This window comes from Oncorhynchus kisutch, linkage group LG29 (assembly GCF_002021735.2).
Source record: "Oncorhynchus kisutch isolate 150728-3 linkage group LG29, Okis_V2, whole genome shotgun sequence".
NCBI classification, from domain to species: domain Eukaryota; kingdom Metazoa; phylum Chordata; class Actinopteri; order Salmoniformes; family Salmonidae; genus Oncorhynchus; species Oncorhynchus kisutch.
Genome location: NC_034202.2, coordinates 32,777,341 through 32,798,579, shown reverse-complemented (window position 1 = coordinate 32,798,579; position 21,239 = coordinate 32,777,341). Strand labels below are relative to the sequence as shown.

Below are 21,239 nucleotides of genomic sequence, written 5' to 3'. Positions count from 1 at the left end.
TACCTGTATTAATGGCACCTGCTTGAACTTGTTATCAGTATAAAAGACACCTGTCCACAACCTCAAACAGTCACACTCCAAACTCCACTATGGCCAAGACCAAAGAGCTGTCAAAGGACACCAGAAACAAAATTGTAGACCTGCACCAGGCTGGGAAGACTGAATCTGCAATAGATAAGCAGCTTGGTTTGAAGAAATCAACTGTGGGAGCAATTATTAGGAAATGGAAGACATACAAGACCACTGATAATCTCCCTCGATCTGGGGCTCCACACAAGATGTCACCCCATGGGGTCAAAATGATCACAAGAACGGTGAGCAAAAATCCCAGAACCACACGGGGGGACCTAGTGAATGACCTGCAGAGAGCTGGGACCAAAGTAACAAAGCCTACCATCAGTAACACACTGCGCCGCCAGGGACTCAAATCCTGCAGTGCCAGACGTGTCCACCTGCTTAAGCCAGTACATGTCCAGGCCCATCTGAAGTTTGCTAGAGAACATTTGGATGATCCAGAAGAAGATTGGGAGAATGTCATATGGTCAGATGAAACCAAAATATAACTTTTTGGTAAAAACTCAACTCGTCGTGTTTGGAGGACAAAGAATGCTGAGTTGCATCCAAAGAACACCATACCTACTGTGAAGCATGGGGGTGGAAACATCATGCTTTGGGTCTGTTTTTCTGCAAAGGGACCAGGACGACTGATCCGTATAAAGGAAAGAATGAATGGGGCCATGTATCGTGAGATTTTGTGTGAAAACCTCCTTCCATTAGCAAGGGCATTGAAGATGAAACGTGGCTGGGTCTTACAGCATGAAAATGATCCCAAACACACCGCCCGGACAATGAAGGAGTGACTTCGTAAGAAGCATTTCAAGGTCCTGGAGTGGCCTAGCCAGTCTCCAGATCTCAACCCCATAGAAAATCTTTGGAGGGAGTTGAAAGTCTGTGTTGCCCAGCAACAGCCCCAAAACATCCCTGCTCTAGAGGAGATCTGCATGGAGGAATGGGCCAAAATACCAGCAACAGTGTGTGAAAACCTTGTGAAGACTTACAGAAAACGTTTGACCTCTGTCATTGTCAACAAAGGGTATATAACAAAGTATTGAGATAAACTTTTGTTAATGACCAAATACTTATTTTCCACCATAATCTGCAAATAGATGCATTACAAATCCTACAATGTGATTTTCTGGATTTTTTTCCTTCTCATTTTGTCTGTCATAGTTGAAGTGTACCTATGATGAAAATTACAGGCCTCTCATCTTTTTAAGTGGGAGAACTTGCACAATTGGTGGCTGACTAAATACTTTTTTTTGCCCCACTGTATGAATTACATATTATAGAAGATTTCTGATAGTTACACCTGGCCAGAAATAATAAAATACTTTAACTGGAAGGGAAGGAGAGATGGGGAAGTGGATAGAGAAAAGGGTGACAAATTACTGGGGGTTAGAAAAAACAGGGCGCTGTGGAGATATCTGGGTAAGAGAGACATGGGAGTCTGGATGGGGTTATTAAACAACTGGGCATGGACTGTAAAGACAAATGAGGGCATTAAATACTGTCCATTTGGGCTGTGTCAGTTGAGGATCTGTCATGATACGACAGCCTAGTTTAAATATGCAGGTTACATGTAATCTATGAGCAAAGCATGTCAGAGATGAATGAACTAAACTGGTTGATACCAGACTCAGTAAGCTGAAGATGTACTGTATGTGTGTCATGTACTTTGTTCCCAGTGAGTCAATATGTCTGGAGACAAGCATGGTTCCCTGAATAAGAAACGCAGCCTCTGCATAACATCTGCATATCATCACTTTTTTTGGCAGCAGTAAATGCTATACTAACTCACAAATAGATTTCCCCAATCTGCAGCCAAATCTGCAGCATGCAACTGAAGAAGCAAGACTTGGGCTTGTTTTCTACTAAATCTCTCAGTAAAAGGCACATGCTCACTAATATGCCAAGAGAGGTACATTAACACATACTGTATTCCTTCCCACCTTATCTCTCTCTAACACACACACACACACACGCACGCACGCACGCACACACGCACACATGTACAAACACACACCACTGCTTCCCATTTGTACCCAAAAATGCATACTGAAGAGAGCCCAGATCCATCAATGAACATGTTGTATGTGTTTCAGATTATAGCAAACATACAGTAGTTGAAAACAACAATAGGCATGTCCTCTCTCTCAGTCTCATCTGTTTGATGCTGTGTCATGCTGTGAAATATAACACTGGAACAGCTGGGGAATGGGGCTACGTGTTGGTGTGAAGAAGGCTACCAATTCTGTTTCTGAGCTATGCACAAACACACAAGCATTAATATTCAAGAATACTAGAATACTCTCAGACAAAAATGTACTAGGACAAACAGAGTGGGACAGGATTTAAACCACAATCAGACAAAGAATGTACACATGGATGTTGACTCTTGTGCACATAGCACCTTCGGGAAACATGGGTGTCATGGCAACGGGAACTGGCATCTGCAAGCGTTACTGTTGCAATTAGAGAGGAAAGGAATGGAAGATCAGATGGGGTAGGTGTGGGGGTGGGATGGAGGAGGGGATGGGGTAGGGGTGTGGGGGTGGGATGGAGGATGGAATGGGGTAGGGGTGTGGGGGGATGTAGGATGGAATGGGGTATGGAGGATGGGATGGGTGGAGGATGGGATGGTGTAGGGGTGTGGGGGGATGGAGGATGGGATAAGGTAGGGGTGGCGGTGAGGTGGAGGATAGGATGAGGTAGTTGTGTGGGTGGGGTGGAGGATGGGATGAGGTAGGTGTGGGATGGGATGAAGGATGGGATGAGGCAGGGATGGGGGGAGGATGAGATGAGGCAGGTGTGTGGGGGTGAGGTGGAGGATGGGGTGGGGGGGTTGGGATGGAGGATGAGGTAGGGGTGGGGGGTGGAGGATGGGATGGGATGGGATATGTGTGGGGGTGGGATGAGGTAGAGTTGGCGGTGAGGTGGAGGATGGGAAGAGGTGGTTGTGGGGGTGAGATGGAGGATGGGGTAGGTGTGGGGGGTGGGATGGGGTAGGTGTGGGGGGTGGGATGGGGTAGGGGTGGGTGGGTGGGATAGCGGATGGGATGGGGTAGGTGGGTGTGTGTGATGGAGGATCGGGTAGGGGTGGGGGGGTGGGATGGAGGATGGGATGGGGTAGGTGTGGGGGGTGGATAAAAGTGTCATTATTGACTCAGCTATCATGGAAGAAGGGAGGGAGGGAAAAAGAGTGAGGGGAAAATGTGATGTGCTGTTATGTATTTTGTGTAAAATGTTACACATAATTCTAAAGGGTCAGAGTGTTACAGTACGCCTAGGGATAAGAGATATTTTGGAAAAGAAAGACAAAGTACAATGTCTAAAAACTGTGAGGAATAAAATACTTGTCTTAGAAAGAAATAAAGCACACTGCCTCACTTACAGCAACATGTACTTCTAGTAACATTTTAAAAAAGCAGATTGGTAAGACATTAGTTATCTTATATTGTAAAATTGTGTATAAAATGGTATACACATGTTATTATCAGTGATGGACCTTTAAACAGTACAAAAAAATGTCACGGGGGTCTCTAGTTTTGAAAATGATAATTGCTCACAATGTCACCAACTCTTGAAGAGTACATTTTAGCGCATAATATCACAGCAGAACTGCGAGTTCTATTATGTATTTTTAGCAAGTTACATTAGCTGGCACTGAACCTTAACAATCTTTCTCCTTCCACCCTACCTGACACTGATGAATGCATATTATCAGCACTTATCAGCACTCAATACACCCCCACACACTATGACTCACACATATATATACACACACACACACACACACACACACTTTCTGCCAATGTGCACACGGCAACACAGGTGATTTTCTGAAGAGAAAGTGTACCGAACAGTACTGTATTTGACCAAAAAAAGACGCTACTTGACTGACACCTGGTGGTTTTGAGTGGAAATTGCACAATTAAGCTTATCGTCAGTGGTCCCTACGCATTAAAAAATGGGGTGTTAATAATGCACCGTCTTACATTTACATTAAAATATTGGTCAACACAAACAGGAATATGGTCCACTTCTTGAATTAAAAAAGAAAAACGTGGTTTGACATGACATCTCATCTCACCTAAAAAAGGTTTTATAAAGAAGGGTAGGCTATCCCATAATGCACTGCAAATGTCTGTCAGCGGACATTGAGCACCTCCTAATGAACTTACTAGCTAACAGTCACAACAAAAACAGAACAGTGTATTGCTAATTAAAAACATACTCTCAATACGTCTTAGAAGGAGGATACAAACAAGCCTAACATAATGAGTGGTCTACGCACTGTCCTGGTCTCTACTGGGTTTGTCGGTGTGGTAGGCATTGGATATGGAATGTGGTCAGTGATTACACCAGGAGAGGAAAGGAAGAGGGAAATGCTCAAGGTAGGCCGCTAACGATGCACTTGACTTACACAGCACTGACTTTTTAAACCGAACAAAGGACTGCTTGTCCTTCGTTAGTCAGATGTGTATGATTTGTGCATTACATTTTTGTAAATGGCTTGCCAGTAGCTTCACCTATCAGACATAGATAGGTACATGACGCTGTGGTTCTCTCTTTGCGCACTTGTCCGAGAGAAGGTTCTCCTAGTGGTGCTTATTGCTTAATTCAGTGGTTCCCAAACTGGGGGGTGCGAGGGGTCAGTGTAAGAATGCACAAGGTGAAATTGGGAAGTGCATCAAGTTGTCCTCTTATGTCAGTCATTGCAGACCTTGGAGAGCTATTTATAACATGTCAGAAATGTCCAGATCAACTACCCCACGTCGGCTGTTTTTTTTTGCAAGTTTTTTAAACCCATTGATTTTGTTGTAATGTTTGAGTCACTCGGATATCACATGAACACACATAAGACATGGAAAATGTGTAGAATTTCAGGAAATAAGCTTTAAACTTGCAAAGTGACAGAAGGGGGACCTGAGTGAAAAGTTTGGGAACCACTGGGTTCATTGACGAGCCATAGAATGGCATAGTCTGTCACTATTACTCACCAAAGACAGAAGAGAAAGTGCTGATAAAAAAATATAAAAAATGACATTTCTATTTATCTGTTATTTTACCAGGTAAATTGACTGAGAACACGTTCTCATTTACAGAAATGACCTACAGCAATTTACAGCAACGACCTGGGGAATAGTCATGTGGATTGGAACATGCAATCATGTCCGTTCTATACATTTAATTTCTATCTGCAACCATCTGCAATTGCCTCCCACTGAAAAAGGCCTGATGGTTTCCTGGTCTGAATCAAACGGCGAAAGGAATAAGAAACAGCAGAGCTTCAATAACATTATACCTTGCTTTGTTTTGGTGTCAGCTTCTGTTGCATTATCTGTATGCAGTATCAGCTTTACATTCACATCGGCTATGAAAAGCCAACTGACATTTACTCCTGGGGTGCTGACCTGTTGCACCCTCGACAACCACTGTGATTATAATTATTTGACCTTGCTGGTCATCTATGAACATTTGAACATCTTGGCCATGTTCTGTTAATCTCCACCCGGCATAGCCAGAAGAGGACTGGCCACCCCTCATAGCCTGGTTCCTCTCTAGGTTTCTTCCTAGGTTCTGGCCTTTCTAGGGAGTTTTTCCTAGCTACTGTGCTTCTACACCTGCATTGCTTGCTGTTTGGGGTTTTAGGCTGGGTTTCTGTACAGCACTTTGAGATATCAGCTGGTGTAAGAAGGGCTTTTATAAATACATTTGATTTGATCTGCTCTTTTTCCAATCTGACCATCAGAATCTACCCGAAGCTAACCCACTGAGAATGGAGGAGACAAGGAAGAGGAACGCCCTCATGATGCAGGTGCTGAAGGAAGCTGCAGAGACCGATGACAACATTGCGAGAGGATTGGGCCCTATGAGATCCCAGAAATAGTCATGCTCACATGCCGGTTCTCCAACTCAGACATCACATGCATCATCCAATGGTTGCGTGCCATGTCATCGACTGTGCCATCAGGCACCAGATTGCTACAACGTGGTTAGCTGATACGTTAAAAAAAATTGAAAAAAACTATCCACATCTGACATGTGACGTCTGAGCAGGGGAACCAGACCATTGTCTTCACATTAATTTGAAAGACGTGGGGAAGAGACCATACTATTACAGATGACACACCAGTAAACCTGAGCTTCACCACTTCCTCTTAAGAGATAAGATTATATTGGCTAAGTGTTTGCATTCATGTTGAGTATGAATGAGTGTAAGGGGCGTTAAGTACTTTGTTTCACTGAATGAGAAAGTGCTGAAAATAAGAGGCAATGGTTCCCAAACTTCACGACTTGAACACATGCTCTGTTACATTGAAACAAAGCATATTTATTACAATAAGTGTTGTATATAATTCATTCATCATTTTTGCTAGCTGAACGTGCTTGTGATGGTCACAACAATGTATGGCTAATAAAATGTGAACAATCCTGCCTAGTTTTTTATATTGGATATTTTCTGTTACGTTTTGTAAAACCAATTCGATTTCATGGATAGAGTAACGTTTTTAAATGATGTAGTTTGCATGATCATAAATATAATTCTGTTGTCACTTGTCAGCGGACCATTGTTGGGGACCCTTTTACCGGTTGCACCCATTTCCGGCTTGAGAAAATGACGTTAATTTCAATTGATGTCGAAGGTTGCGGTCAGATTCATGCACAACACATGCAGTCGTAATCGTCATACCTGAGTGGTCGTAACTGGGATCGAGATTACATTTTTAACTGATGTACGTTTTAATAATAAGCGATTATAGTAATTTGTCAAGTTAGCTGCTTGGTAGTAATCACATCAAGCCAAGCACAGCTAACGAGCTAGTTAGCATAAATCCATATATTTTTTGGGGACAATGTCAACACCAGAGCCATTTCCCGTACCACCGGGCTCAGTATCACCTGCAGCGGGTCAAATGTTTGGGAGCTGCTGGAGTTGTCGGATTCTTTCAGGTGGTGGTCTGCTGTTAGGAGCTGGATATGTCTTCCTAGCCGCCCGAAAAGTAATGCGCCAAGGTGGGACAACCTCAATGGGAACTGTCGCACAAGTCGCGTTTGCAGCAAGTGAGTATTGTGATTTATTGGCAGCATGTCTAAATGTACAGTGGCAAGAAAAAGTATGTGAACCCTTTGGAAATACTCAGATTTCTGCATAAATTAGTCATAAAATGGCATCTTATCACCTAGGTCACATCAATAGACAGTCTGCTTAAACTAACACACAAACAATGATACGTTTGCATGTCTATAGAACAAACTGTAAACTTTCACAGTGCAGGGTGGGAAAAGTATGTGAAGCCTTGGATTTAATAACTGTTTGACCTCAACCAAACGTTTTCTGTAGTTGCGGATCAGACCTGCACAACAGTCAGGAGGAATGTTGGACCATTCCTCTTTACAAAACTTTCAGTTCAGCAATATTCTTTGGATGTCTGGTGTGAACTGCTAACTTGAGGTCATGCCACAGCATCTCAAATCAGGTTGAGGTCAGGACTCTGACTGGGCCACTCCAGAAGGTGTATTTTCTTCCATTGAAGCCATTCTATTGTTGATTTACTTCCGTTCTGGGTCATTGTCCTGTTGCATCACCCAACTTCTGTTGAGCTTCAATTGGTGGAAAGATAACATTATCCTGCAAAATGTCTTGATAAACTTGAATTCATTTTTCTGTCGACAATAGCAAACTGTCCAGGCTGAGGCAGCAAAGCAGCTCCAAACCATGATGCTCCCTCCACCATACTTTACAGTTGGGATGAGGTTTTGATGTTGGTGTGCTGTGCCTTTTATTCTCCACACATAGTGTTGTGTGTTCCTTCCAAACAACTCAACTGTCCACAGAATATTTTGCAGTGCTGAACAGTGCTGAACTTTCTCCATTTATAGACAATTTGTCTTACCGTGGACTGATGAACATCAAGGCTTTTAGAGATACTTTTGTAACCCTTTCCAGCTTTATGCAAGTCAACAATTCTTGATCTATTTTGCTCAAGGCATGGCTCACATTAGGCAATGCTTCTTGTGAATAGCAATCTCAAATTTTGTGAATGTTTTTTTATAGGGCAAGGCAGCTCTAACCAACATCATCTCATTGATTGGACTCCAGGTTAGCAGACTCCTGACTCCAATTAGCTTTTGGAGAAGTCATTAGCCTAGGGGTTCACATACTTTTTCCAAATAAGATCAGATCAAATTTGATTACCAATTTATGCAGAAATCCAAAGGGTTCACATACTTTTTCATGACACTATCTCCTGCATTATATTAGCAGCAGGAATTTATCCAACATTACTAAGAAGGTGAAAGCAAAGGCAAGAGCTATGATCAGTTGAAGTTATTCAAAGTATTCTAGCAGGGCCTCTGAGGTGCAGTCAACTCAATATTTCTGTTTCAGGTTTGGCTGCTTGGGGAGTCGTGGTCATCGCTGACCCTGTGGGGAAATCACACAGGAAGGCTTGAAGATGCTCTGACAGATGGAATTATTTGAAGCTGCTGAAGTATAAGCCATGGTCATATCCAAGAATACTTTGACAGATAGTGATCTTGGCATAATGGATGAGAACATGCCAAAGACTATTCTCATCATCTGTCAGTGTGACCTGTCTATAATACATTAAATAAATTGAGAATATGTGCACTTGGAACTACCTTGTGCAAGTAAGAATTGGATGATATATACCATGCGTATCCTGTACATACGACTAATACAACTTGAACTACCTTGTGTTCATGCCACCATGACTGTATTTAGACAGGCAGCCCAATTCTGATCACTCACTAAATTGGTATTTTGACCCATCAGATAAGCTCTGAAAAAGATCTGAAGTGAAAAGATCAGATTTGTCAAAAGACCAGTTAGTGGGAAAAATATCAGAATTTGAATCTTGAGTCCATTTCATCTACTTCTGAACCATCAGAAAGACAGCCAATCATACAACTGCTCAATTCACCCAATGTAAAGGAACCATCAAATTGGTGCAGAGTACCACTCTTTCCTCACTGAGGTTTATTGTATTTCATCCCAGTGACAAATGTAATTATAAAATGACAGATATTGCTCCCAGTCCATTGCTCACACTGCATGAATGGTCATGTCAATGTTGAACTGTGATGAGACAGCAGAAACAAGGCTTTGGGAAAATAGTTTTATGAGTTGGCATTGGGTCCCTTCTTCTTGCCAAATGTTGGTACCACATTCACGAAGCGCCGATTATACTGGATCCTCCTTTTAGCCCTACCAGTCTTCTTTTTCTTCTTCTCTTGCTTATCCACCTGTGAGAATGGTTATAAACAGAGTTAGAGGTGTTGTGTCTTGACGTGCACACTAGAGACTAAGCAAACTTGCCAGAAGAGCAAGTCATGTTGAATATGCCACATGAATTTAATTTCTATTACACACAAAACGCCCACCTTGGGAGTCTGTCCCCTGACTTTCCCCGCTCGGGCCAAGGAGCCATGGACTTTGCCTGGGATAGGAAATGGAAATGAATCAAAGCAAGCCCCACCAAATAATGGTACAGAAACAAAGACCGTAATAATTTCACTTATTTACAATAACGTCAAGAATGTTTAATTATTGATCACTTACCTCCCAACAGTCGGGGGGTAACCTCAAGAGTGCTGAACTCCAGTGCCGATTGGCCAATCACAGCATCATCCTGCAGGGGTTCCCCGCACAGAAAAACCACCTGGTCATCACAGGAGAGTCCCTCCAATGCCTCAATATGAGCCTTGTGGAGAAGGGACGAGAACAAAGAGCTGAATGTGGTTAACCTTTCATGGTCATCAATGAACTTTTAAACCAAAAAAGTTGGCAGACCAAAGCACAGTAGTGCTATACTTTACCTTGATGTCAGCGACAGTTTCTAACCCAGACACCTGAAAGGTGTGGAGAGTCTGAGCACGCACAAACAGCTGCATGGTCAACCTGTTCAAAATAAGATGGATGATGTTAGGTCAGTGTGTTCTACAATCCTGAAAGACCCAAAGGGTTGTGCAGGATTTTGTTCCAGCCTAGCACTAAAACACCTGATTCAAACATGGTCACCAACAGGGTTTAATTTATTTAACTTTTATTTAACTAAGCTTATGCCAGAATAAACGGTGAATCAAATGTCCAACAACTAGTGCAAAGATGAGTAGTTTGTGGTAAATCATTAGCAACTGACGTTATAGCTAGACTAGCCAGAGCTGTAGAACAATTTATATTTCCTGTCGACATCAACAAAGACAACTTTTTTTAAGAGACAATGTTTAAAATGTCATGAAACTTTTGTTATGAGTCCCTTTGTTATGAGTTACAAAACAGAATTGAAACTTATTTCATAGCTCACCAAAGTTTCGCAGTGTAATAATCGTGTGCTTCGCCAATGGTGTTTGGCCTGGAGATGGAAAACAGGAAGCATTTCATTGCGCATACCTGTGACGTAGTATTCTCTGATCCCGCCCACGTGTGGTGGTCGAGAAAAATTATGTCGCGCTCCTTCATACACAGGACCACAATGTTATGCAGATGATTTAGCGAAAGTTTCGAGCTTTACGACCACACGGCAAGAATACCAATACTACGATACGGTTACGAGTGAGTTGGTTATTTGATACCCATATACAGTACCAGTCAAAAGTTTGGACACACCTACTCATTCAAGGGTTTTTCTATATTTGGACTATTTTCTACATTGTAGAACAATAGTGAAGACATCAAAACTATGAAATAACACATATGGACTCATGTAGTAACCAAAAAAAGTGTTAAACAAATAAAGTATATTTTATATTCTTCAAAGTAGCCACCCTTTGCCTTGATGACAGCTTTGCACACTCTTGGCATTCTCTCAACCAGCTTCACCTGGAATACTTTTCCAACAGTCTTGAAGGAGTTTCCTTCTCTCTGCAGTCCAACTCATCCCAAACCATCTCAAATGGGTTGAGGTCGGGTGATTGTGGAGGCCGGGTTATTGTCCTGTTGAAAAGCAAATAACAGTCCCACTAAGCACTAACCAGATGGGATGGCATATCGCTGCAGAATGGTGTGGTAGCCATGCTGGTTAAGTGTGCCTAAATAAATCACAGACAGTGTCACCATCACACCTCCTACTTCATGCTTCATGGTGGGAATCACACATGCAGAGATCAACCGTTCATCTACTCTGCTTCTCACAAAGACTAGGCGGTTGGAACCAAAAATCTCTCATTTATAATCATCAGACCAAAGGACAGATTTCCACCAGTCTAATGTCCATTGCTCAGATTTCTAGACCCAAGCAAGTCTCTTCTTATTGGTGTCCTTAAGTAATGGTTTCTTTGTAGAAAATTGACCATGAAGGTCTGATTCACACAGTCTCCTCTGCACAGTAGATGGTATAGAGTACACTATATCAAATCAAATTTATTTCAAATCAAATGTATTTATATAGCGCTTCTTACATCATCTGATATCTCAAAGTTCTGTACAGAAAGAGAGAGAGAGAGAGAGAGAGAGAGAGAGAGAGAGAGAGAGAGAGAGAATACTCCAGATATAACAAACTGACCCAAGCCCCCCGACACATAAACTACTGCAGCATAAATACTGGAGGCTGAGACAGGAGGGGTCAGGAGACACTGTGGCCCTATCCGATGACACCCCCGGACAGGGCCAAACAGGCAGGATATAACCCCAGCCACTTTGCCAAAGCACAGCCCCCACACCACTAGAGGGATATCTTCATCCACCAACTTACCATCCTGAGACAAGGCCAAGTATAACCCACAAAGATCTCCGCCACGGCACAACCCAAGGGGGGCGCCAGTCCACAAGCGAAGGGAAAAGGTGAGAGGAGGAGAGCCCATAGATGCGAGAAGGAATACAACATGGCTGCTATGATAGTGAGCTGGGTTTACGTGTGATAAGGGGTGTAATTCATTCTGCCAATTCTGTAGAAAAAAAAAATGGAACGAAATGGGGATAAACCTACCTGAATTTGTCCATTAGAAACTTGTTTGCAACTGTTGGACTAATGAGTACACCCTAGATCAGCTAGATGCAGGCAAGAGTGTGCAAGGTGGTATTGAATGTGTCACTGTTTACCCATGTGTTCGTCTGTCTCCTGAAATGTTTCTCTTGACCTGCGTGCACCTACGTTGTAAACTTTCATTCATAGGCTAGGTTTTAGCAACCTCATGCAGTAGCCTAAAACTATCACTGTTACATTGGACTGGGTGAATGGAATATGAATGACAGTCATCCAATATGCTGTAATAGAGATAAGGCCATGCTCATAAAAAAAATGCCACCGACCGCCAGTGGTGTTCATTGTTTTGTGGTGTAGTCAATACTCAATACTGGCAAGTTAATTTAGGATTTGGTGTTTTACACATATTTTTCATCGCTGTTGATGGATTTTTTCATGGGAATTTAAACTTGAGGGAAATGTTCCGAAAGATGCTGATGTTTTCTGTGACTTTTAAATGCAGCTCATTTCATTATCCAGTTTCTATGGCCGTCACTAGTTACCACAGCCACAAAGTCATACACCCTACAACCTTCTTAACATGTGATTTGAAACCTAACCCTAGCGTTAACCACATTTCTAACCATATGTCTAACCATAACATCAAATTAAGACCAAAAATATTTTTTTATGTTTTCATACATTATTACGAAATAGCCCATTTGGACTTTCTTGCTGTGGTAACTAATGGAAACGATCTTCCGTGTCTGGCAGTTATTTGTTTTTGCGAGCGTTTTACGACGGGGAGACGTCATCCAATAGCGACAAGCTCAGAAACCATTTACGGCAGGAGTTTTAACAACGTTTAGTCCGAAATACTTAGTCGCACATGTTGTGTTCTTTGATAGTTTTAAAATGAATTTTTTTTATTACTGTACTACATATTGAAGTATTGGGATTTTCATGTGTCTGACGACGTACAGAGAAGGCTTCTAAAGGTACGGCCATAGTAGTGAAACAAGTTATAATATATCTTACATTCAATTCTGTGAGAGGACTCGAGTTGTAAAATCTGTCTTTCCTTTCAGGCAAATTGGACGTTCATCGTTTCACTCAACAGAATTACATCAGCATGCAATGAGAAGTAGAAACTAATTTGCCCACCCAAAATCATGAATCCAATACTTAGACAGAGAATCCCTCCATCTGTGCGGAAGTTGTTGACCGACATTGGACCAAGGGATGAGCACCACTGCAGTGAATGGCCTGACACAGAGCCTGAGACTGTCACTAGAGATGGAATTGAGCTTCCTGCCAGAGGAACCACCAATAGCAGTGAATTTCTGACACCAGCTACTGGGAAAGAGGATGGAGATGCAGACCATACAGATGCCACAACACAAAGCAAAGTGTGTGGGCTGTGCTTATGCAAACTCTCTTACTACACCTGTCCACGATGCAATGTACCTTACTGTGGCCTGGAATGCTACCGGAGTACAAATCATTCTGTGTGCTCAGAGGAATTCTATAAGGAGTCTGTGTTACAGGAGCTGAAAGATATTGGAGAAACAGAGTGTGAGGGGAGGAAGAAGATGCAGGATATTCTGTTAAGGCTGAGACATATGGCAGATGGGGCAGAGGGAGGGATGGAGGGTGTTTTAAAGACCGTAGAGGAGGAGATGGGAGGTAGTGAGGAGACAAAGGAAAGAGCACAGGTTTTAGACCTCCTCTCCAAGTTAGCAGAGATTCAATCATCTGGGCAAGGGAATGTGGAGGAGATTGAAGAGATTTTAACCAAACTCAAAGAGTTAGGAGACACGGATGAAGAAGCAGGGCAGGTGTTTTCTGCAAATGTTGGAGACGTCGATGAGGGGGTTGAAGACGCCGAGGAGCTAGACTTGGCTGACAGGCTCTTGGGGCTGGATATCGATGCTCTCTCTGAGGAGGCATTGTGGGACCTGTTGAGCAGCCAGGAGAAGGAGAAGTTTAGGAGTCTGGTGAAGGGTGGCGCTGTAGGAGCTCTGGTCCCCCTGTGGAGACCGTGGTGGGAGCAGCACGAGGAGGGGGAGAAAGCTCTGATGGAGGTACTGAAGGAGGAGATGGGCGAGCCAGAAGGAGATGATGCAACAGAACAGAGAGGGAGCAGGACAAGAGAAACAGTGAAGACAAATAAAGAAGGACAGGGGGGGGGTCTGCGGAAGGAAGAAGTGTCAGGTTTATCCAGTTGTGAAAAAAGAGAGGCAGAAAGTCAAATTGTGGTCATTGCGGATAATGAAGTCAAGGATTCTGGGAAAAGACTTGAGAGTGTGGGTAAATCAGGGAAGGAGCAGGGACAGAGAAAGTGTAAGGGAAAATACAGAAAAGAGGCGAGCAAGGCTAAGGGGCCAAAATCAATCCCTGGTGTGCCTCCAATCAATGTCAAAATCCCACCTCTGAGCTCCTTGTCATCCCATCCATCCCCTCTTGTTCGCCATGGCTTGGTCGATGCACTGTTTGGCTACACCTTCACCCTACGCCTGTTCAATGGTGTCATCGAGTCAGACGTAACTCAGGAGTTTTGTCAAATGGTTCTCACTGTGTCCGAGGCCCTGAGCTCAGGCAGGGTGTTCAGCTCCCTCCAGGAGACCCTTGAGGGTGGGGAGGCAGCCATTTTGGCCGGGGGCTACTTTGACCGAGAGGACCCCAGTTCCCCAGCCAGGGCTGTGGAGGCTGTGGCTCATATTCTGACTGGGAGAAGTAAGCAGGATGCCGTTGGATACTCCTTGGCAGCTTTGAGCCAACTCCGTATGGTGCTATCCCAAGCCAGGGCAGCTCTGCCCAAAGAGGGAGAAGAGGGGGACATGAGAAAGAAGTATTTCCTCGCGGGGAAGAAATGTGAGTTCTTTCAAGCTTGGGTGTCTGACAATGCCCAGGAGGTGAGAAGACTGGCCGCTGGGTTATGGAGAGAGCACAGGAAGAGGGAGGATGAGAGGAGTGCTTTGCAGAAGGAGAAGAGAAGAGTTGAAGAAAGCTGGAAGAAGGGAAGAGGAAAAGCGAAGGGTGTGTTGATTAAAGAAATAGATTAAGAACATTTTGGTATTTTATGACAGTTAAGTAAATATGAGTCTCTTTATTATCTTGTTTTCAGGGCAAGCCTGGTATTTGTATACTATTTTGTAAAAATGTATTCTAACTGCAATTACAATTGAGACATGTTTATTGTTTTGTTTTTTAATTACAATTCAGTTATGCAATAAAGGTAAAGTAAACTAATAAGGCTTACATTTCAGTTATCAATATTAAAGAAATAGGCCTACACTGTCATTCTAAAAGAAATTGTCCAACATTACCTGAATTTCAATACATGCATAAATTGTCATGATAATTTGAATATACTTCAGATTAATGTGACTAATCTATTAATTTGAAGTTTAGTTTTGGGCTGGTTGCCCGGACAGAGATTAAGCCTACTTCTCGACTAAAAAGCACTTTCAATGGAGATTCTCTATTGAGCATGTTTTTTAGTCCAGGACTAGACTTAATCTGTCTGGGAAACCGGCCCATAGTGTCCAATCTTGAGGAAGTATGGCTAGATCAGTACAAAAGGTGATGGTCAAGATGAATTGTGTTAGAGACTCACAGGACAGACATCACTACTGTGAACAACTTAAAGCTGCTGGGCTGGTATGTCAGCTTGTCTTGTCTACTCATCCAGTTAGAAGTGTCATTTTCTCCACAGTGTTCACGTTTAAAGTACATATTCTTTATGACAGAAAAAAGACAGCATTTCACTAGTTTTCGGTTCGTCCAGTCTGTTGAGGTTCAGAACATTCACTTTATACAACAAAGCTGGCTATCCTATTGCATGTCCCTGGGCCCTGGTTCTGCCCTGACCGGTCCAGCTCAGTAGACATAGGGGAATATCCTGTAGGGCACACATCTGCAGTAGGCGTCCTAGGCCAGGCCATACTTGGCCCTGCAGTGCCTCTCATCACGGGCCTCTCGTGTATCAAATCACATTTTATTTGTCACATACACATGGTTAGCAGATGTTAATGCGAGTGTAGCGAAATGCTTGTGCTTCTAGTTCCGACAATGCAGTAATAACCAACAAGTAATCTAGCTAACAATTCCAAAACTACTACCTTATAGACACAAGTGTAAGGGGATAAAGAATATGTACATAAAGATATATGAATGAGTGATGGTACAGAGCGGCATAGGCAAGATACAGTAGATGGTATTGAGTACAGTATAACATATGAGATGAGTATATAAACAAAGTGGCATAGTTAAAGTGGCTAGTGATACATGTATTACATAAAGATGCAGTAGATGATATAGAGTACAGTATATACGTATACATATGAGATGAATAATGTAGGGTATGTAAACATATTAGGTAGCATTGTTTAAAGTGGCTAGAGATATATTTTACATCATTTCCCATCAATTCCCATTATTAAAGTGGCTGGAGTTGAGTCAGCAGGTCAGTGAAGTACACGACATAGAAGGTAGAAAATGGTTGAATCCTGAGGAAAGACATAGTACATGGGAATCAGAATACTGTCGGTAGTAGGAGGGATAGTGTATCACTGACATTCTATTCCGGAACAGCCACTGGTTATGGACACGTGTGCAGGGTGGCTGCAAGAGAGGATCTTATGTATTTTCTAGGTACTTACCACACGGCAGGGACCATGCCAGGGCCATGAGAAGGTCTCCTATGTAGTTAGGGTGGCGGACGAGGCCCCACCAGCCTGACATCAAAAGGCGCTTCCCCGTTGCTGTGGCAATAGTCTCCAGGTCTACAGTAAGGCACAGGGGGAACATAGTCTTTTTTCAGTTTTGGCAGTCATTTGAGAGAGCTCAGATTACAAATTATTCACACTCCATCTGCTCTTTCTAATGGGCCCAGATTCTACTCTGTGGTGCTTCCTACCATCCATTGTATTCATATCTGCACTTCGATCCATTATGGAAAATACAATTTGAAACAGACATTAATAAAGCTGTCGCCAGAGAGAAGACCAAACTCTATCTATCCTCTCAAAACTGTTAAACTGATTTAAGAAAAGTTTATTAGCAAATAATGTGTGGATGTTGCCAGGAGATACCAGAACTCTAATCAACAATTTGAATACCAACATGCCACACTGGGATGCATAGGGTCTGAATTGGTTCTTCTGAGAGTTGGATTTTCTGAAGATGCCAGGGAAACAGGAAGAGAAAAAATTACAATCCATGAATAAGGGTACATACAATACACCAAATATTCAAATGATTAAAATAAGAAGCATTCACACTGCTCCACCCCACACCTTGAAACTTGATTTACCATTCAATGTGACTATAGCTGTGGCTCCTAGAGGACTGAGGGACTGTGGGTGCACCACCAGGAAGGCAGCCTGCATGCCGTATGTGAAAGGAACCCAGGCCAGGTCCCCAACGGCTAACCTAAACCCAAAGCCATCATGCACTATGTTCCATGGTGGTTAGTACAGCCTCCTGCAATATTACATATTCTACTTTCAAATGAAACATTATACAGCACTGCAGAAACGTAATGAATTCATTCAGGGCTCAATGATACATTCGTACTGTACCACCACAAATTAAATTGGCATCATCATCGGAGATCACTCTGCTACCACTGTTATTTTCTGTGGACTGTTCCTGTGGACCATCCTCCTCTCACCTCATTCCACAGAGCATCCGCCACGTAGAGCAGCTGGAAGCTGTTGACCAGTATCATGGCCAGTGAGGCAGAGTCCCGTAGCTCCACCTCTTTCATCAGCATCCCAAGGTTAATCACCACCTAATTGGAAGAGAGTATGTTGGATCAGATTAAAAAAAAAAAAAAAAAATCTACACAATTACATTTAACTTGATAAAATGTTGTCATAATTTTCCACTCACCCAGCCAATCAGACCTGGTCTCAGCTCACAAAAGTATTTCAGATCGAAGCTTCCAATCTGCGGGTTCAGCTCTCGTCCCATAAATAAGTCATACAGAGGGTTTCCTGTGTGAGATATAGCAGGCTTGAGCCTATACAGAAAAACCTCTGATACATGTTCATGTATAATTTTGTTAACTATATATTTTCCATGTATTATTTCCCTAATCCTCCACCTTTACCTGTGTTTCCCCCCTGGGCGAGGGCATGGTGAGGGGCCCAGAAGGAGCATATGTAGAGGTAGGGGGAGAGGAGGAATGACACCCCAATAGCACACACTGCCAGGGGCAACAACAGCTCAAAGAGATACCCCAGGGGCATCCCCAGCCATAGTGGCAATGTCAACAGCACAGCTGTGATGCACAGGGCATGAAAACCTGAAGATAGAACGATAGAAACAGAGCTAGAAAGGGTGGGAGATCTGAGAGAGAAAGAGATACTAAAACAAGAATTAGTTGGCAGTGGGAATCAAAAATAAAAAGAGTTAGAGTTTGGACTGGGTAACTTACAAAAATATAAATTTGTCTTTGGACCAATGGCATGCATAGCTCAAGGTCAAGGACAGGCAGTAGATAAAAGGAAAACATAACCAGTTAACTCCTTCCACCCAGATCAATTAAACCTGCCAGAAATTGAAACTATACACACACAGGGGTAACTGATGATTGACATTGGAACCCACTGCTTAAAAAGCATTACTATAGAGAGCAATAGTAATGAAGTCTTTTTGTGGGCACTAACCCGCCATGGTTCGTTGGGCAATTTAGGAATTTCGTTTTTGAAGGGTGTTTCTATAAATGCCAAAAATAAAGTCTGTGGTAAACACAGGTTTAGGAGATCATCTTCATTAGCTAATGTTTTAGCACTTTTTATGAATAGTGGAGGTGCATAAAGATGGCGGCCCCCATGGACGTGTTTAACTATTCTTGTGGGGACCAGAAGTCCCCACAAGAATAGTGAACAAAAAAACATTTGACCAACTGGGGATATTTTGTTAGTCCCCACAAGGTCAAATGCTATTTCTAGGGGGTTTAGCGTTAAGGTTAGCATTAGTGTTAGAATTAGGGTTAAGGTTAGGAGCTAGGGTTAGTTTTAGGGTTAGGAGCTAGGGTTATGTTTAAGGTTTTCAGGTTAATGTTAGGGGTAAGGTTAGGGATAAGGTTATGGTAAGGTTTAGGGAAAATTGTATTTTGAATGAGATTGAATAGTGTCCCCACAAGGTCAGTTATACAAGACTTTGTGCAATTACCACAAATTCCTTCTTTTACTCAGTTCGCAGTATTGTACTTTGCTATCAGTTACTCTTTTCCTGTATGGTGATAAGCAGAGTATACATGATCCCAATTCTAGCACCAAGACAGCAACAATAAAATAAAAAAATTAAAGTAGATTGTGCCAACAAATCAGCACATTCAACCATATCGCGCTCCGTAGTTAATTCCGCTATCTTTATGCATGTTTGCCATTTTGAAGCATTTATATAATAATTTTAAAAAACACATAAAATAAAGTCTTCAATATTCATAAAGGTCATGTTTACTGACTGATATTATATCATAGACCAAAACGTCTGAGATCTTATAAGCCTGTGTTAACCTCAGACCTTATTTTAAGTGTTTATCCAAAAACCCAATTTTTTCTCCATATATTTTCCCCATAGGAATGGCTGAACGAATCAGAGTAACTCATTTAGGACTACAAGCTGGCGAGCTTTTTTGCACCCACCAACCCTAAAATACAGTTTATAGGGTACGTGAGTCTCGATCCATCTTTCAGCACCATACCCTCAGACAGCTACAGGTAAGACAGAGACAAGTATATCAGCCAAATCTCACATGACAACACAGTCAATCGACAAGAACTCAAAGGTATTCCTAATTAATAGCTGGTCTCACCAAGGGGTCCCATAGCTGGGCTGTGGAGGGAAGGACAGGGGGCCACTGGAGCACGCTGGCCACAGGGGAGCGACACACACAGCAGGTAAAGCACCGTCAGGGGCAGGAAGACAGGGATGCAGGTGGCACCGTCAGGGGCAGGAAGACAGGGATGCAGGTGGCACCGTCAGGGTCAGGAAGACAGGGATGCAGGTGGCACCGTCAGGGGCAGGAAGACAGGGATGCAGGTGGCACCGTCAGGGTCAGGAAGACAGGGATGCAGGTGGCACCGTCAGGGGCAGGAAGACAGGGATGCAGGTGGCACCGTCAGGGTCAGGAAGACAGGGATGCAGGTGGCACCTTCAGGGGCAGGAAGACAGGGATGAAAGTGGCACCATCAGGGGCAGGAAGACAGGGATGCAGGTGGCACCGTCAGGGGCAGGAAGACAGGGATGCAGGTGGCACCTTCAGGGGAGAAGAAGTGAGGTGAGTTGAGAAGACTGAGAGAGGGTTGAGAAGACTGACTGAGAGTGGGTGCGAGATGGGATTGTGCAATATCCCTTTTTAAAGTGAACATACAAAATTAGTATTATTTTTATTAAAACACACACTATTGGACTCACCCAAAGTCCCTCCAAATTCCCTTTCTGCTTGTGAGGATTTTTGTTTGTTTAGCTTCATGATCTGTCTCCTGTGAGCATTTTAAAAGGAGGACACTGGTAGACAGCATTCAAAAGATAAATCTGTATAGGCAGCTCCATTTCGGACCCTCAATGTATTTGGACTAGTATAGACTGTAATGGTCGTACTGTATTGTTGATGTTGAGAAATAAAAACATAACTCAGAGCCAAAATAGTTTCTCTATAGCGTAATAGGGATACGATTCGATTGAATTACCAGTCATAGACAGATTATTCAACATATCTAGGTTATATCACAGCAGAAAAACAATTACATGTGCTTTAATAGATACCAGGAACAGTAAACCGTTTTGTGCTGGACGTAAACCAACAATATTAAAGGGTTTTTCATCGTAGCATAATTTCTAGCATCACTCACCTGTATTCCTCATGTATGCATTCTCCAAACAATAAGCACTGTGCGACCATAAGAACGCGTGCAACGAACCGCCCCAAAATAGCCCCTCTAAACATGTCCCATCTCTAAACCAATGAGATTAAGCCATGGCCATCAGAAGCGCGTGGAAGGGAGTGTTAAAACCAATCGAATTTACGCTAGGGCGATGACCACCTTTATCAAACGGCCGAGAAAAGTGATGGTCAAATTCCTACTGTACACCTTTTTACTCGACTGCGCGCTTATTGGTTGCTAGAGACGGGACTCATGCTTATGAAATTTATGGAAGTACCGATGTTACACATTTCCAATGATTCCAGTCATTGATTCAAACTACGATCATTCAATCATGATTGAAAAATAC

At 42.8% G+C, this 21,239-nt stretch overlaps 3 protein-coding genes and 1 pseudogene across 3 annotated transcripts; 2 read left to right on the top strand and 2 right to left on the bottom strand.

Moving 5' to 3' along the window:
- The first annotated feature begins 4,195 nt into the window (after positions 1-4,195).
- On the top strand, positions 4,196-8,695 carry uqcc3 (ubiquinol-cytochrome c reductase complex assembly factor 3). The gene is made up of 3 exons (XM_020465452.2): positions 4,196-4,454; positions 5,813-7,125; positions 8,453-8,695. Exons 1-2 carry the CDS (start codon positions 4,338-4,340, stop codon positions 5,948-5,950), a joined length of 255 nt encoding a protein of 84 aa, XP_020321041.1. The 5' UTR covers positions 4,196-4,337; the 3' UTR covers positions 5,951-7,125; positions 8,453-8,695.
- Positions 8,696-9,030: 335 nt separating this feature from the next.
- LOC109873755 (uncharacterized) lies at positions 9,031-10,521 on the bottom strand. The gene is made up of 5 exons (XM_020465451.2): positions 10,392-10,521; positions 9,904-9,985; positions 9,647-9,788; positions 9,469-9,524; positions 9,031-9,330 (listed from the first exon to the last, which is right to left on the bottom strand). Exons 1-5 carry the CDS (start codon positions 10,466-10,468, stop codon positions 9,205-9,207), a joined length of 483 nt encoding a protein of 160 aa, XP_020321040.1. The 5' UTR covers positions 10,469-10,521; the 3' UTR covers positions 9,031-9,204.
- Positions 10,522-12,723: 2,202 nt separating this feature from the next.
- On the top strand, positions 12,724-15,183 carry znhit2 (zinc finger, HIT-type containing 2). The gene is made up of 2 exons (XM_020465819.2): positions 12,724-12,985; positions 13,076-15,183. Exon 2 carries the CDS (start codon positions 13,160-13,162, stop codon positions 15,050-15,052), a length of 1,893 nt encoding a protein of 630 aa, XP_020321408.1. The 5' UTR covers positions 12,724-12,985; positions 13,076-13,159; the 3' UTR covers positions 15,053-15,183.
- A 4-nt stretch (positions 15,184-15,187) lies between these two features.
- Positions 15,188-21,184, bottom strand: LOC109874066 (delta(14)-sterol reductase TM7SF2-like; annotated as a pseudogene).
- Between the last annotated feature and the right edge of the window lie 55 nt (positions 21,185-21,239).

Excerpts from the sequence above, each read along its gene's own strand:
- LOC109873755 (XM_020465451.2), bottom strand. The coding sequence starts at position 10,468 with ATGAAATGCTTCCTGTTTTCCATCTCCAGGCCAAACACCATTGGCGAA. Across the intron at positions 9,789-9,903 it reads AAACTGTCGCTGACATCAAG|GCTCATATTGAGGCATTGGA; the intron begins GTAAAGTATAGC and ends CTTCTCCACAAG. Across the intron at positions 9,525-9,646 it reads TACCCCCCGACTGTTGGGAG|GCAAAGTCCATGGCTCCTTG; the intron begins GTAAGTGATCAA and ends TTCCTATCCCAG.
- uqcc3 (XM_020465452.2), top strand. The coding sequence starts at position 4,338 with ATGAGTGGTCTACGCACTGTCCTGGTCTCTACTGGGTTTGTCGGTGTG. Across the intron at positions 4,455-5,812 it reads GGAAGAGGGAAATGCTCAAG|AATCTACCCGAAGCTAACCC; the intron begins GTAGGCCGCTAA and ends TCTGACCATCAG.
- znhit2 (XM_020465819.2), top strand. The coding sequence starts at position 13,160 with ATGAATCCAATACTTAGACAGAGAATCCCTCCATCTGTGCGGAAGTTG.